Here is a 17,569-nt window from a genome sequence, read left to right on the forward strand (position 1 = left end):
TGCGGAAGATGCGTACAGTAGGATAGCAATCTGAAAATGGCCTGCCCCGGATGTTTCGAAGACAACAGAGAAAAAACTATGAGCCGACCGAGTGGGGTGGGCTCTTCACAATACATGTCTCGATCTTGCAGAAGTACGCATGCGGAGACACACACACACACCATGCGCAGACACACACACACACACACACACACACAGTCTCTTTCTTTCTTTCTCTCTCTTATACACACAAGAGTGGGGGTGGCTCGTGACAGCCCAGCGGAGGTGTGATGTGACCCGGGGTTCTATCATGTCTCCAGGCGGGGTGGGGGATGTCTGGGGGTGCTGGTCTCCCTGATTGGCCCCAGCCATCCCCTCTCTGTCAGGCAGAAGCAGGGCATTGGGAGAGGGGGGTTGCTGGAGTTGGGTGAGGAGGGTAGGGGTGGCGATAGAGGGTGTTCAAGGATGCGGTGGGGCGAGCTGCAGAGACCCCCCCCACACCAAACACACACCCCCACACACATAGCACTGTAACAGCTGTCAGGTGGGCCGGGGCGAAAGAAAACAAGTGTCGATAAGCAGTGATTCAGAAAGAGGCCAGCTGCACACAGCCTAATCTCCTTCACATTTCTGTTTCTTCTATTTGACTTTTATCTTATCTCAGGAACGTCTTCTCCATGCATTCCTCCTCTTCACCCCCCTCTCTCTCTCCCTCCTCCAAGCCCACGACAGCGTCCCATCAAACCATACATACCACACTGCACCGTCAACACACCGGACAAAAGCCACAAACGGATTCATCAACCACACATGCACGCGCCACACACGCACACACAGCTTTTGAAGTGGGATGTCGAGGACATTGTGGTGTAGGCTCGATATGTACTGTACTGTAAAAAGCAGCATTTCACCTGAGGACAGGTAAAGACACGAAGAGGGATAAAGAGAGTTAGAAGGTCTCCTCTGCTCCGTCTTTAAGTGTAAGACTGTGGACTGGTGGCTGAGGGGAGGTGGGAGTGGGGGTTGCGGGTGGGCTTGAGGGGTCATGGGTCACCAGGCTGCGTAGACACCCCCCTGGTGCGCCAGGTGGGCCGCGTACCCTCACCCCCCTCCGCTCGCCACCACAAACAAAATCAGATCTGTCTGAGCAATGTGTCACAGGGCGTTTAATTGCTTGTTCCTGTCTCCCCTCTCTCCGCCCCCCTCCCCACAGCACTGCCGTAACTGGGTGTCAAGCCCCGAGCCCCTGGACACACCGGTGGAGCCCATGCTATCAGACTGTCCTCGCGTCTCTGCAGGTAGCATGTGTGACTGTGGATTCAACACTCCTTACACCTTTCATCTCTCTCTCTCTCTCTCTCTCTCTCTCTCTCTCTCTCTCTCTCTTTCGTTTTCTATCTCTCGCTGTAATCTTTTCATGTGGTGTTTTGCTCCATTTCTCTCTGGCCTCTCTGTGGATGGTTCGTAGTGATGATGTCACAGGCAGAGAATTTGTCCTTAATTCAGGATTAGGCCTGTAATCCGTAATCCCGAACATGATGAAAATGATGGACCATGCTGATGGGGCCTCAACAACTGCCCTTACTTTAAACGGAACATTTGAATGAATGAGTGTGTGTGTGTGTATGTGTGTGTGTGTGCATGCATGTACATTGGTGTACAAGGTGCAAAGCCCAGATATTTTTTAAAACATTTTTAGTCATTTAGCAGATGCTCTTATCCAGAGCGATTTACAGTTAGTGAGTGCATACATTTTCATACTGGCCCCCCGTGGGAATCGAACCCACAACCCTGGCGTTGCAAACGCCATGCTCTACCAACTGAGCTACACGGGACTATTATCGACAACTACCCTAATGGTGGTCATGTGGGTTTATTGTGACTACCCTCTCCTGGCTTGTCCGATGGCATCATTATCAATGTATAGCTCAACATACATGTTGCTCCATGGAGCCATACCTCCCATCGCTATCTGATCTGTCGGGGTCAAAACAACATGCTACACATGGTCGAGAGGAGTGTGGGTGGCCTATGAATTAACTGGTCAGCTTAATGTTATACCATGCATCACTAGCTAAGTTGCCATGTAATATATCAATATTAATAGTCAGTCTATATGTCGATCAGGTTGTTTATACTAATTTATACAACGGGTGGGTCTAATCCTGAATCCTGATTGGTTAAAACTGCATTCCAGCCGGTGTCTATTCCACAAGTTACCACCGCCTAAATCTGTGACGTTAAAATGCCTACTTACTCCTGCAAGCCACTGTTACTTACTCAAAATACTTAAATAGGCACTGTTCAAAAGTATCATTGGTTTCCTGTTTGGTAGGTCACAAACCCTGAACGTGCCTGTGCTACTGTATAAGCGTTACACCATGAGGTTCCAAAATTGAACTGCTGTTATATGTGGCAGTTATCAGGCGCGTCTTATTCCGGGCACATTTGATTGACCATTGGTCTTAATGACTTTTACATCGCTGATAATGAGTTAAAGTGGACGCTAAGTCGCGTCCAGCAAATCTTTGGTGTCTGGACTCTGGTCTCATGTCAAAGGTTGATTTGGTTGTCTTTGTGTCCTTGGCGGCTTGGCAGGGCTTGGCAGGGAGCGAGGCGCCGCCATTGTGCCGCGAGTCACGAGAGAGCGGCCAGAGGTGACAAAGGTTGAGGGAAGGATGTCAAAGTACCATGACCCAGAGTTTCTAGAAGAGAACAATTCATCCCTCTATCCCTCCCATCCATGTCCTTGTCCATGACTCCTCTGTCACATCAGAGACACACACACTCACACTCACACCACACCAAGGGCTATCTGCGCTAGTCTGAAGCGCGGAAAGCTTTAGGCTACTGGGCAGCTATGGAGAGTGGCGCCTGATCAGACAGACACGAAGATGTCTGTAGGCAAACCAAGGCATGCCATTGGCTGTCAGTCAGATGTGGGGGTTTGAGTGACAGTCAAGCAGTGAGGAGGGAGTCAATGGCGGCACTGAAGGACGAGTCTCCATCCCTCCCTCCCTCTCTCCAACCAACTCTCTCGCTCCCTCTCTCCCTGTGTGGTGCTGGTTGTAGCGTAGGTGTTCTCCATGCTGGTTGGTGTTTGGCAGATGGACATGGTGACGTGGAGACAGGCCTGTCTGGCGGTTGCTGCTAATCATCCGTGAAACAACACTGGTACCAGCATGGCAATGCCCCACTTATGGGCTGGAGGGAGGGATGGAGGGGTAGTTTTGTAGCGTGGGGGGTGTCCGCTAACATCTCTGTTTATTGTTTTTAACGTGATAAAACCTGGACCGCTTCCCCTGCTCGCCTGGCTAGCTTTTCTCTCCTTTTTATTTTTCATTCCCTCTTTCAAAGGAATCTTCCCCTAGAAGGTCACTGCTCCGAGCTGGCAGCGGCCTGAGAGATTGGCAGAATTTTATCAGTTAGGAGCACGCTGAACACTGCGTAAATATGCAGATAAAGTGGAACAAATCTTCTGTTGGAAAGCCTCCTCATGTGCTGTGGTGGGGCTACCCAGGGTCTGACACGCCACGGCTGGGCTGCAGTCACAGAGCAGATAGCCAGGAGAGAGAGAGAAAGAATGTCAGGGATGGGCAGGCCCACTCTAGAGTCAGGCTTAGAGGCACACAACAGTAACAATGACAATGTGAATCCCCTCCTCGCACCGCACAGTGACTTGTGTGGCTCTAGGAGAAATGCGTGTGGCTGCTGCCTAGCCATACACACTCCCCTGTGTATTTATTTGGACAGGGAAGCTAAAGCTTTTATATACTCCACCATTTTGGATTTGAGACCAAATGTTTCATATGAGGCGACAGTACTTTCATACATATCTGTTTTACCGTTTTGAAATGAAAGCACTTTGTGTAGCTAGTCCCCCCATTTGAAAGTGTCCACCAGGTCTGCAATAGGGTGATTCCACGCCAGCGGGAGCGTAAAATGTTTTTGGTATCTCAGATTGTACTAGCAATTCTCACATAGGAACTTCCTTGGGTGGAAGGATGTTTGAAAAGCTTTTTACACCCTATGATCCGTGAACCGTACATGATACAGACAACATCTTGGTGTCATTATATTCCTTATAGTGTGCACTAACATATGGAGTATGTCTAGATTCTGAAATACACATCTTCACATGAATTTATTCAAAATTAAATCTATGAAAATGAATATTTCAAAATCTACCCTTTTTGATTTTGCTTATTTTTTGACATATTGTTTGGAACAATATACCCTTCAAACACATCAAATTTCCATAGTGGGCTCTCTGGTACTTTTAATTAAATGACCCATTTTATACATAGAAATTGACATTATAGGTCATTAATTAATCACAGCCCTCCTTTAGGATTGCGCATTCAGCAAATCACCAGCAGAGCAATACGTCTACAAATAAGCAACATCGAAAAAGGGTAGTTTTGAGATATCCATATTAATAGTTTTAATGTTGAATAAATTCATGTGAAAATGTGCATTTCAGAATGTAGACATACTCCATATGTTAGAGAACACTATAAGGAGTATAATGACACCAAGATGTTGTCTGTATCATGTACGGTTCACGGATCATAAGGTCTTACAGGAGGAATGTAAAGGTCTAAAAAGGGCCTAAAATGGCCACTTTCATCATGATTTTCTCAAAAACGGTTTGAGATACAATTGTAAAAAAAAAAAAACCTTCCTCCCAATGGAATTCCTGTGTGAGAATTGCCAGAACAATCTGAGATACCAAAAATGTTTACCGCTCCCGCTGGCGTGGAATCGCCCTATAGGCTAACTCTCCACTCTACATCCATCTCTCTCCTTCAGAAGTTGGGAGAGTGGAAACGATCAGTGTGTGCTCCCTGCTCTCTATTCTGTATCTACTCCTTAGCGATTACTCATTGTTGAACATGATTATTAATTACAAAGGCCCAGCGTAAACACTGATTAATGGCTAACAAAAGTACGTTAATGTGTACCTAAACTTTAATTATGCGACCTGCTCCGTTACAAGGTTCTGAACACAGGCCCGTAATTAACCCTCATTGTGTTCATCAAAAAGAAGATGCTCCCTTTGATGTACTGATTACACTCTGCTGTTAAAAGCAGTTTATTTATTTATGTGATGTTTTCTTTTTCAATGAAGTAGCGAGAATTTATGCATTGATTGCTAGAACCAAGAGTGTAAAATAGAGAAATGAGAGCGAAGTCTGGCCCATTTTACCTGAACTCAAGCTTTCCTAAAAGCGAGTCTGTAGAAAGAAACAGACGACGTACAATGTGGGTGAGCTGTGTGTGTGTTTGTGTGTCTGTGTGCATGTGTTGCGGTGGCCGTGTTGCATGCTGGGTAGGTTTAACTGCAGTGTTAACCCTCGCCCTGATCCGGCATGCACTGTTGATCGTGAACCACCTATACGCTCCACCTACAGGTCCACGTCCGTCTGTCTGATGGATGTTTGTCCGCTGAGATCAACTTTCAGAGGAAACGCAGTCCGCCTTACCTCCTCTGTTTTTTCAGCTTGACTTTCTTTTTTTTTTAGGGAGGGGGAATGTCTGCTGGTTCATCGAAAGATCAAATGAAGAGAGGAAGGGCGTCTTTCTGGCTTGTTTGTCTTTGCGGACGTTAGCGTAGCCTAGCGTTAGCGTCACAGGGAAATAGCTAGGGTAAACGCTGGTGAACCAGAGGTCAACTCTAACCCTGATCCTGATCCCGTCACAGGGCTCATCTCCGGGGCTAGCTATCGTCTGGATCGTACAGGTGCCAAGCTCGCTTTCAACTGACACGCTTGTGGAAAACGCTGACCTGGCAGTGTCCTCCTCTCTGAGACCACCATAGAAATGGATGGCTTTTAGATACAACTATGGACAGAGGTGATTGTGTCGGAGGAATATTATGGTATTTGAGGAAGATGGGCCTACTTTTTATTTGTGGAATGGTAGATACTGTCTATTGGTGGAATATTACAACAGATAGAAACATATAGTGCAGTAGCTGAGTATATAAGGGATTCTTAGGCATGAATGAGATGCTATGTCTATGTTCAGGGGAGACACTGGCTGCCGTCATCAGCATCTCCTCCCAGGCCTAACCAGGCTTTTTTTTTCTCTCCACATTCTGCACAGCCTTTCATGTTCCTCTTCCTCTGTATTAACACATGCCACCACTACACATACACACACAATAATTTTTCTTACTCTCATGTCTAGGCTCAAATACTGCTCCCTCCACCCTCCCACTTGAATAAAAGTAGACGCTCGTAATGTAGCATTAAGTGCCTTGCTCAAGGGCACATCGGCAGATTTTTCACCTAGTCGGCTCAGGGATTTTGGGTCCTGGTCCAACGCTCTTAACCGCTAAGCTACCTGCCGCCCTCTCTCCCTCCCTCTCTCCCTCATAGAGGATCAGAAGACATGGCCTTCATTTGCTATTCCTCTTTAAAATGGAGATTGGGCCTAAACTTGTTTGATCTGTGTACTCTGGCGGGCCCTGACCCACTTGGCAGCTTTATGTAATGAACCCCAAGTACACCACGCAGACAGGATCAGAGCGCTGGAGAGAGAGGAAAATAGTTCTATTTTCCTACGCCCCCTTTCGCTCTGTCTCTGAGTTTGTTGTGCCTCTGAAGGGGTCATATTCAGAGGCTGGTGTTGAGGAGGTGGAGGGGAAGAGCTTCAGGAGACAGCTAGAGCTGTACAGGAGATCTTACTTAGTCATTCTCATTATTTCCCTTTGTTTCATTTGTCACATGCACAAGTACAGTGAAATGCTTAACTTGCAAGCCCTTGCCAACAATGCAGTATTCAATCATTTTTGTACTGTATGGATTATTTTGACGCCTGTTTTGGAGACATTGAGAGGGGGGCAGGTTAAAGCATCATCGTGGCATGATGCAGAGAGAAATAGAAAAACTTCAATTTCCATCCCACCAGAAACGGAAAACTATACAACTTAAAGGTCTTGCGGTTCCGCTGCATTTTGCGGTTCAATTGCGTATGAACTCATTTGACCCTGAATGAATAGGCTGACACAGGGTTGTAGGCCCCTGAAAGTAAAGTTAGGGTGACAATATCAAAAAAGAGCCCCCTTGATACCGAAGGGAACATTGAGAGGAAGCTAATTCGTTAGGGGGGGGACCTATAGCAGACAGATTAAGAACACTGCCATACCCTCCACACCTGTCTGCTAGACAATTGTGATTGTTTTGAAATGTCAGGTCAGTGGCCATGCTCTGATAGACACCCCATTCCTCATCTCTCTCTCTCTCTCTCTCTCGCCCTGCTTCTCTACCTCAAAAGACAGTTAGACTATAGACTGGCTTCTCTGCCAACGGAGACTGGAGGTTGCTGGAGGTTGCTTTCTATCAAAGGCCCGGTCACTTTGATCACTTTGAAAGGACTGTGTGTCTGTCGATTGATCTCGGTGTCGCTGTCTCTGTCTGTGACGTGTGTCTGAAGTCAGATCAGAGGTAGAACATGTTGGATACCAAGTACTCCCAGTCAATAGACATGATTCTACCATGGCCTTGGAGAGGTCTGTCCGTTTTCTCAATGAGAGGACGACAGCATCTATATTTGTTTAATGGTAACATTCCGAGCTTATTGTTGCACCCCAAAATCAATATGTTGAATGTATGTCTATATCGACTGTATGCACAGTATGTGTTTAAGTGTGTGTAGCATGACAGAGAATGGAAGCTACACTGTGTGATTCCATTGAGAGTAGCATGGCTCCACACATTTGTCTGGGAGTATTGGGTGGAATACGCCAGGAGACCAGTCGTCTAGTCTACTGGTCCAGTAGTGGTCTCTCATGGCTCTGTCGAGTTGATAATAAGCTGGTCAGGCTGACTTGGTAAAAATGTGAAAACGCTGCAGCCCCCAGCCGTCGCAGTGAAAACCGCCTCACCCAGCCTTTATGTCGTCTTTTGTGTTCCTGTTGATCTCCTCTTATCTCAGAGCCCTTTCTCTTATAACATGCCTTGCCTGTAATCTCGCTCCTGAATTTGTATTTATTAGAAATGTTATGGCAACTGGTTGCTAAGCAACACAGAAGGTCAGGTAAAGTTTTTTTTCCCCCAGTAGTAGAGCCCATCTATCTATTGGTTTGTGAATGTTGGTTAGGATTTAGTATGAATGTAGTGGAGGGTGATGCATTTATATGCCATCTGTGCAGCTTATTTACTTCATGAATAGTGTTTATGCAACCTTTACGCAATATTTGTGTTAACATTACCCATCACCTCTACCTGCATTCAGCTCTTACTCACCTTTTCGGGTGTATTGTGGTCTTGTGTGGCTCAGTTGGTAGAGCATGACGCTTGCAATGCCAGGGTTTTGTGGCTTTGATTCCCACAGGGGACACCCATGGCATATACACAATGGCATGCATATATTATTTATTATTATTATTATTATTATTATTATTATTATTATATTAGTGTGAATATTGGTTAGGAAGTATGGTGAGTATTGGGTGAATCAATGTATGAAGCCTTTTGAAACCCATTTCTTTCTAGATATTCTAACCAGGTTTGACAGATATTGCTATTTTCTCCATACTAATAGTCATTTTGTCGAAAACATATTACATTTAACTTTCATACTTTTGTCATTTACTGAATAGAGATATTGAAAGATAACTAGGTGATAGCAGACACAAACCAAGTTGAGGTTTTCTCCAAGATGTGATTTCCTATCTCATCTGTTTCATATGTGGTCATTAGAGGTTGATTATATAGTCCTGCATAGATCATCTGACATTGTTGATCTATTTCTATGTTATTTATACATGTATGAGTGTAGCCTGTGTGTGCATGGACTGGGTAATGATGAGATAGTTAGGGCTGGCAGAAGCCGTAGCAGAGTAGTGATATCTTCATATGGATGCTAAGCAGACGTAGCACGTTAGGCAAGCCCGGTGTATGGTATTGGTTTCCTGGTTCACCCTTGCGCTAGGTGAACTGTACCCAGGAGCGCTTTCGCTCTTTTCCTCTGCTTCCCTCCTCACACACTCCATCATCTCAAGGAAGGAGGGAAAAGGAAAAGAGCCCGGCTGTGCATAAATGAAGGTTCAACAAGGTTCAATGAAACACTTATACAATTTGCTGCAATATAGTGGATTTTATAATCTCATTATCATCTTAGTGCCAGATTTGCCCATGAGGGCTGTGCCGTACTCGCTGTTATTAGCTTCTGAGATTTGTCCGTTTGTCCTTCTGCTACCCAGTCCCTCAGCCAATCACAGAGCTTCAATCTCCAAGGCAACCCCCTCCTTTTTATTTTGTTGTACTTTCCCTTCCGTTCCTCCTGCTGTTTTATTTACGGGTGTTTGGACGTGGGGGGCTTTGCTACAGGCAAACGGAATGCAATCGACTCTCCTACACGGAGTCTACGCCGCTTGCATCTTGACACGGCTATAGGTGTTGTTGGTGTGGATGTGTTTTTTCCCACTGTCTTCTCGAATGTTCCCCAAGGGTATTTCACCGTTTGAAAACAGCACAGGATGCAGTAAGGCATGTGTCTGGGTGTAAGTTGTCCCCTGGTTGAACTCTGGGTCTCCCCCCTAGTTGAGCCCACCGTGCAGGTCAGAAGGGTGAGCACAGCACACGCACAGTCTGCACCATGGCCTTCTCTGCCTGTAGTGGGCTGCCAGGCCAAGCCTCTTAACTCTCCATGTGGATGTCCTTCTCCCTCATCTGTAATTATATAACAGTATATGTCATTTAGCAGACGCTTTTATCCAAAGCGACTTAGTCATGCGTACATACATCTCACGTCACCGCCCAGCCTAGACCCTCACAGGCCAAAGGGAGATTAGTGACCTGCGACATGGATCTTATTGGCCCATAGAGTAGATGGGATGTAGCCTCACACCATTAACTTAAATTGCACATGCGATTAGAGGGGGGTCGATGGAATGTTGTGTTATGGTCTAATCTGTTTTAACCACCTTGTCTCTTCATTTGGTGGCCGTGGTGTAATAGTTTATATACTGACTGAAACGGACCATTCCTGAAACGGACGATTCCATATCTACACTACTCGAGATACTCGAGATACGCTGCTGGTCACTCACAATAAGTGAATGGATGTGAGCTTAGACAGCGGGATGGATGACGCGTGGTCAGGAGGACCCAGACCCTCTCACATTAAAGGGGGTTAATAGAAGAACGTGTGAGCAGAGTGTGTGCATGTGTGTTGGGAAGCAGAGGGTTAATCTGTGGAAGGGGGGTAAGCCGATTGTTTACTCTGTCTATCCAACCAACCGTGTGATCAGCGCCAGCTCCCACTAATGCCTTCAGACATTGATGCCATCACATTACCGGTAGCATCAGCGTGGCGTCTCGGCCTCTAAATGGGGGAGGAGGATGAACCAGGGGGAAGGGGGGTGTGAAGGCTTCTTCACCCATTAATGGTCTTCTGTGATGGGGGTTTCTAGCAAGATATCTGCCCCTGTGTTGGGTGTTGCTGGACATAGTCCGCTTAGCTCTCGTTTAGCTTGGTTAGCCCCATGCTCTGTGAGTGACTGGTTCTTTGTGGGGGTCTGATGGTTTTATCATACCATCAGAACACACGTTTAGCGTCTCTTTCCCTTTCCTGTCAGAGTCTCTGCCATGGTAAACAACAGCACTGTCACCATGGACTCCCTCTACACAGGCCACGCTTTGTCCTCTCTGTCACAGGAGAAACACATTGGTTTAATGTCATCCTCAATTCCTTTTTTATTTAGTCTTTTTCCCCTTCTCGGTCATTTGTTTCGTGACGCGCAGGTTATGCGTTTGTTCATGAAGACAATTCATTAGGTTTAGCTGCTAATGGGCCCTTTAGTGTGACAGGGTTTGATAAGGCTGGGGGAGATGAGAGGAGCGCAGAGGAGAGGCTGTTTGCACAGAGGCCTGGCTAGACTAGAAAGCCTGTCTGCAGGAGGCTGGATAATTAGAGTGAAATCAGAGCAGAGACGCACCAGGACAAAACACCCGGAGAACTACACTAATCAATGCAATAAAGACTCAGCGATTTGTTTGCGTTATGTTATTTTTGCTGAAAGCATTTAGCTATTCCTGTTTAGTTAAAACACATATTTTGATATGTTGTGGCAGTTTTCCCCGTTCTCCTTTGTTTTGTTTTTTTCACAATTAGGTTGTAATGAAATGCACATTTAATGTGATTGTAAGGAAGTAAAAGAGAGCACAACAAGCTCTGAGAATATATTAAGAATGTACATAATTGCGGAGAGATGATTAGGGGGGAAAAGCATCCTTGAAGGTCCTTGAGTCGTAATCAGCCTCAAATTACAATATTTATTTGTTGCCTTTTTGTCTGAATTTTTAGAACTTATTTATATAATTATGTAAACAATGTTGACAGAGATTTGTGCGGCAGAGTTGTGTGAGTGTGCAGCGGTGACCTTGGATCATCCACCGTATACTGCCGTGACAGATACAAACTTTGATGCATCTCCAGGATGGGGGACAAACAGCCCGTTATACCAGCGTGCTCGAGTATTAGGGACATATCGCAATTAAAAGAGGATTTCCTCCAGCTAAAGAACCAAAGAGTAGCCTGGGTAAAAAGGGCAGGGCTTGTTTGTGACCTGGAAAGGTGTAATTATAAACTGCTTTGAGAGTGCTGTGCCCATTGTGCCTGGGAGTAATGAGATAGGCTGCACTGATACCTCTGTGATGCTATTACTTCTAATCCGCTTCCTCTCCTCCACCACTGTCTTTCCTCGCTCTCTCACCTCTCGGCACGGCCCTCGGCAGAAGCCTCAGGTGGTCTTTAGCCTTCACGTTATCTGGCCTCCATATGGGCCCATCCCTGGTATTACCCCACATACTGAGGAATAAGAACAGGTACCACACCAGGTACCCCCCTCACCCCCAGATCATCATTAACACCAATGTCCTGGACCCTCAACCCCAGATCGTCATTAAAACCATTAACACCAATGTCCTGGACCCTCACCCCCAGATCGTCATTAAAACCATTAACACCAATGTCCTGGACCTGTCTGTTTGTTTATTTTTAACTAATGATTTAATAAAGAAGCTTTAGGCTTATTACTGTCACTCTTACTCTCACACTCGTTCCTGACACAACACACTTACACCCACACGCACACACTCCCTCACACCTATGCTGGTGCTAAATGATTATTGATTAGATTCATTACTACCATTACGCTGCTGTTCATTGATTATTGATTGCCATTACCATTAGTATCTATCTATGTATCCAGCTACCGGTCACTATTACTCCTGTTTACATGTACAGTGAGGGAAAAAAGTATTTGATCCCCTGCTGATTTTGTACGTTTGCCCACTGACAAAGACATGATCAGTCTATCATTTTAATGGTAGGTTTATTTGAACAGTGAGAGACAGAATAACAAGAAACAAATCCAGAAAAACGCATGTCAAAAATGTTATCAATTGATTTGCATTTTAATGAGGGAAATAAGTATTTGACCCCTCTGCAAAACATGACTTAGTACTTGGTGGCAAAACCCTTGTTGGCAATCACAGAGGTCAGACGTTTCTTGTAGTTGGCCACCAGGTTTGCACACATCTCAGGAGGGATTTTGTTCCACTCCTCTTTTGCAGATCTTCTCCAAGTCATTAAGGTTTCGCGTTCGGTTGTCATGCTGGAAGACCCAGCCACGACCCATCTTCAATGCTCTTACTGAGGGAAGGAGGTTGTTGGCCAAGATCTCGCGATACATGGCCCCATCCATCCTCCCCTCAATAAGGTGCAGTCGTCCTGTCCACTTTGCAGAAAAGCATCCCCAAAGAATGATGTTTCCACCTCCATGCTTCACGGTTGGGATGGTGTTCTAGGGGTTGTACTCATCCTTCTTCTTCCTCCAAACACGGCGAGTGGAGTTTAGACCAAAAAGCTCTATTTTTTTCTCATCAGACCACATGACCTTCTCCCATTCCTCCTCTGGATCATCCAGATGGTCATTGGCAAACTTCAGACGGGCCTGGACATGCGCTGGCTTGAGCAGGGGGACCTTGCGTGCGCTGCAGGATTTTAATCCATGACGGGCGTAGTGTGTTACTAATGGTTTTCTTTGAGACTGTGGTCCCAGCTCTCTTCAGGTCATTGACCAGGTCCTGCCGTGTAGTTCTGGGCTGATCCCTCACCTTCCTCATGATCATTGATGCCCCACGAGGTGAGATCTTGCATGGAGCCCCAGACCGAGGGTGATTGACCGTCATCTTGAACTTCTTCCATTTTCTAATAATTGCGCCAACAGTTGTTGCCTTCTCACCAAGCTGCTTGCCTATTGTCCTGTAGCCCATCCCAGCCTTGTGCAGGTCTACAATTGTATCCCTGATGTCCTTACACAGCTCTCTGGTCTTGGCCATTGTGGAGAGGTTGGAGTCTGTTTGATTGAGTGTGTGGACTGGTGTCTTTTATACAGGTAACGAGTTCAAACAGGTGCAGTTAATACAGGTAATGAGTGGAGAACAGGAGGGCTTCTTAAAGAAAAACGAACAGGTCTGTGAGAGCCGGAATTCTTACTGGTTGGTAGGTGATCAAATACTTATGTCACGCAATAAAATGCTAATTAATTACTTAAAAATCATACAATGTGATTCTCTGGATTTTTGTTTAAGATTCTGTCTCTCACAGTTGAAGTGTACCTATGATAAAAATTACAGACCTCTACATGCTTTGTAAGTAGGAAAACCTGCAAAATCGGCAGTGTATCAAATACTTGTTCTCCCCACTGTATGTGCTTTATTGAGCAGGGGGACCTTGCGGGCACTGCAGGATTTCAGTCCTTCACGGCATAGTGTGTAACCAATTGTTTTCTTGGTGACTATGGTCCCAGCTGCCTTGAGATCATTGACAAGATCCTCCCATGTAGTTCTGGGCTGATTCCTCACCGTTCTCATGATCATTGCAACTCCACGAGGTGAGATCTTGCATGGAGCCCCAGGCCGAGGGAGATTGACAGTTCTTTTGTGTTTCTTCCATTTAAGAATGATCGCACCAACTGTTGTCACCTTCTCACCAAGCTGCTTGGCGATGGTCTTGTAGCCCATTCCAGCCTTGTGTAGGTCAACAATCTTGTCCCTGACATCCTTGGAGAGCTCTTTGGTCTTGGCCATGGTGGAGAGTTTGGAATCTGATTGATTGATTGCTTCTGTGGACAGGTGTCTTTTATACAGGTAACAAGCTGAGATTAGGAGCACTCCCTTTAAAAGTGTGCTCCTAATCTCAGCTCGTTACCTGTATAAAAGGCACCTAGGAGCCAGAAATCTTTCTGATTGAGAGGGGGTCAAATACTTATTTCCCTCATTAAAATGCAAATCAATTTATAACATTTTTGACATGCGTTTGTCTGGATTTTTTTGTTGTTATTCTGTCTCTCACTGTTCAAATAAACCTACCATTAAAATTATAGACTGATCATTTCTTTGTCAGTGGGCAAACGTACAAAATCAGCAGGGGATCAAATACTTTTTTCCCTCACTGTATACACTGAGCGTACAAAACATTATGAACACCATCCTAATGTTGACTTCCACCACCCCCTCCTAAATTACAATTATGGATCTGTTTGAAGAATTTATGAACAAAGCAGCCTAGTGGTAATCATGTTAAGTCAGTTGATTACTATTCCACTTCCTCTTCCTCCTCCTCCCAGTCTACTCTCTACTGATGCTGGTTGAAACCATGACTTACGATTAGCTGTGTAGCAAGGCTGAACCACCTCTAGTAGGCAGATTCAACGACAGTCTATTTAACAGGTAAAATGTTTATTTAACTGTGTGTATAGTTGTGTATGTATATACACTGAAAAAATAAGCTTATTTCTCTCAAATTTTGTGCACAAATTTGTTTGCCTCCCTGTTAGTGAGCATTTATCCTTTTCCAAGATAATCCATCCACCTGGCAGGTGTGGCATTTCAAGAAGCTGATTAAACAGCATGATCAATACACAGGTGCACCTTGTGCTGGGGACAATAAAATACCACTCTAAAATGTGCAGTTTTGTCACACAACACAATACCACAGATTCTGAGGAGTATTTTTGTGTGTAATAAATCCCTTTTGTGGGGAAAAACTAATTTCTGATTGGCTGGGCCTGGCTCCACAGTGGGTGGGCCTTTGCTGCGCCCCTGCCCAGGCATGTCAAATCCAAATGAATTTATTTCAGTTTACTGATTTCCTTCTATGATCTGTAACTCAGTAAAATCTTTGAAATTGTTGCATGTTGCATTTATATTTTGGTTCAGTAGACAATGAGTGTACGAAACATTAAGAACACCTTCCTAATGTTGAGTTGCACCCCCTTTTGCCCTCAGAACAGCCTCAATTCACCGGGGCATGGACACAACAAGGTGTCAACGTTCCACAGGAATGCTGGCCCATGTTGACGCCAATGCTTCCCACAGTTGTGTCAAGTTGGCTGGATGACCTTTGGGTGGGGGACCATTCTTGATACACACGGGAAACTGTTGAGCGTGAAAAACCCAGCAGCGTTGCTGTTCTTGACACAAACCGGTGCACCTGGCACCTACTACCATACCCCTCTCTGAAGCACTTACATTCTGTGTCTTGTCCAGTCACCTCAAGAACACTAAGGTAACCTGCCTAAATGACTACAGACCCGTAGCACTCACGTCTGTAGCCATGAAGTGCTTTGAAAGGCTGGTCATGGCTCACATCAACACCATTATCCCAGAAACCCTAGACCCGCTCCAATTTGCATACCGCCCCAACAGGACCGAGCACGCCCCCATTCTCATCGACGGGGCTGTGGTGGAGCAGGTTGAGAGCTGCAAGTTCCTTGATGTCCACATCACCAACAAACTTATCCTTGTCCAAACACACCAAGACAGTCATAAAGAGGGCACGACAAAGCCTATTCCCCCTCAGGAGACTGAAAAGATTTGGCATTGGTCCTCAGATCCTCAAAAAGTTATACAGCTGCACCATCGAGAGCATCCTGACTGGTTGCATCACTGCCTGGTATGTTAACTGCTCGGCCTCCGACCGTAAGGCACTACAGAGGGTAGTGCGTACGGCCCAGTACATCACTGTGGCCAAGCTTCCTGCCATCCAGGACCTCTATACCAGGCAGTGTCAGAGGAAGGCCCTAAAAATGGTCAAAGACTCCAGCCACCCTAGTCATAGACTGTTCTCTCTGCTACTGCACGGCAAGCGGTACCGGAGCGCCAAGTCTAGGTCCAAAAGGCTTCTTAACAGCTTCTACCCCCAAGCCACAAGACTCCTGAACAGCTAATCAAATGGCTACACAGACTATTTGCATTGTCTCCCCCCCTTTTACGATTATCTATGCATAGTCACTTTAACTCTACTTACATGTACATATTACCTCAATTACCTGGACTAACCTGTGCCCCTGCTCATTGACTCTGTACCGGTACCCCATGTATATAGCCTCGCTACTGTTATTTTACTGCTGCTCTTTATTTTTTATTTTTTGTTATCTATTTTTTACTTAACACTTATTTTTCTTAAAACTGCATTGTTGGTTAAGGGCTTGTAAGTAAGCGTTTCACTGTAAGGTCTTAACCTGTTGTATTCGGCGCATGTGACAAATACATTTGGATTTGATTTGATTTGAAATGGCACAATCCATGTCTCAATTGTCTGAAGGATTAAACATCCTTCTTTAACCTGTCTCCTCCCCTTCATCTACACTGATTGAAGTGGATTTACCAAGTGACATTAATAAGGGATCATAGCTTTCACCTGGATTCACCTGGTCATTCTATGTCATGGAAAGAGTGTTTTGTGTACTCAGTGTATATTACCATTAGTATATTACCATAAGTATTTATATATTGCTGATACCAGTCACTTTTCAGCCCTGTTTACATGTATATCCTACTACCAGTCACTATTTATGTATAAACCCTCCTCAACCACTCCAGTACCCCTGTACATCGAATAAGGTACGGGCACTGACCTGTATATACTTGCGTTCTCGTGTTTCTTCAAACTTTATCGTACTTCTTGTGTGTTTTATTATATTTTCTATTATTATTATTATTATTATTATTATTATTAACTATAACTACATTGTTGGGAAAGAGCTCTCAAGGTAAGAGTTTCACTGTACTGTTTGTATCCTGTGCACGTTGCGAATAAACGTTGAAACTTTAAACTATTCATCTAAGTTCTAATGGCCATGGGATCTGCATAGCACTAGTACTTCCTAGAGGCAGAAGGAAGGTATGTTCTGAATCTCTTTCCTCCTCCTATCTCTCCGGAGTGTGCCCTTGCTTCTCCCAGGGGCCTTCTCTGTGTCACCTGTCAGAGTGGGGTGTGTTGAGAAGTGAGAGTCCTGGTGTGCCTGTCTGTCCCAGCTGTGAGGAATGCTCCACTCCCACTGGTCTGATCTGGGTGACCCACTGACGGCCCCCTTCGTTAGCTCCTCACCTCAGGGCCAAACTACAGAGCCAGAAGGAAAACCATGCCTCGCCTGCCGTGGGCTCACCTCCTATCTAATCAACACGCACGGGCGGCTGTCCACACACACACACACTCACGCTCACACTCAAACACACTCTCACACACACGTACACAAGCAGAGCTGTCTCTCTCTCCCCTTATGAGATGT

The 17,569-nt window shown here is 45.4% G+C and overlaps 1 protein-coding gene across 4 annotated transcripts in view; it reads left to right on the top strand.

The window, feature by feature from the left end:
• The window catches only part of fam172a (family with sequence similarity 172 member A), a 205,046-nt gene that overhangs the window by 146,029 nt on the left and 41,448 nt on the right, over nucleotides 1-17,569 (top strand). For 3 of the 4 annotated variants that reach the window (XM_041904537.2, XM_041904539.2, XM_041904538.2), the window contains exon 10: nucleotides 1,193-1,277. The exons of the other annotated variant lie outside the window; for it this stretch is intronic. In XM_041904537.2, the coding sequence (XP_041760471.1) occupies nucleotides 1,193-1,277 (85 nt within the window). The remainder of the gene's footprint in view (nucleotides 1-1,192; nucleotides 1,278-17,569) is intronic. 4 annotated transcript variants of the gene reach the window in all.

The sequence above is a fragment of the Coregonus clupeaformis genome, chromosome 18, assembly GCF_020615455.1.
Source record: "Coregonus clupeaformis isolate EN_2021a chromosome 18, ASM2061545v1, whole genome shotgun sequence".
NCBI classification, from domain to species: Eukaryota; Metazoa; Chordata; class Actinopteri; order Salmoniformes; family Salmonidae; genus Coregonus; species Coregonus clupeaformis.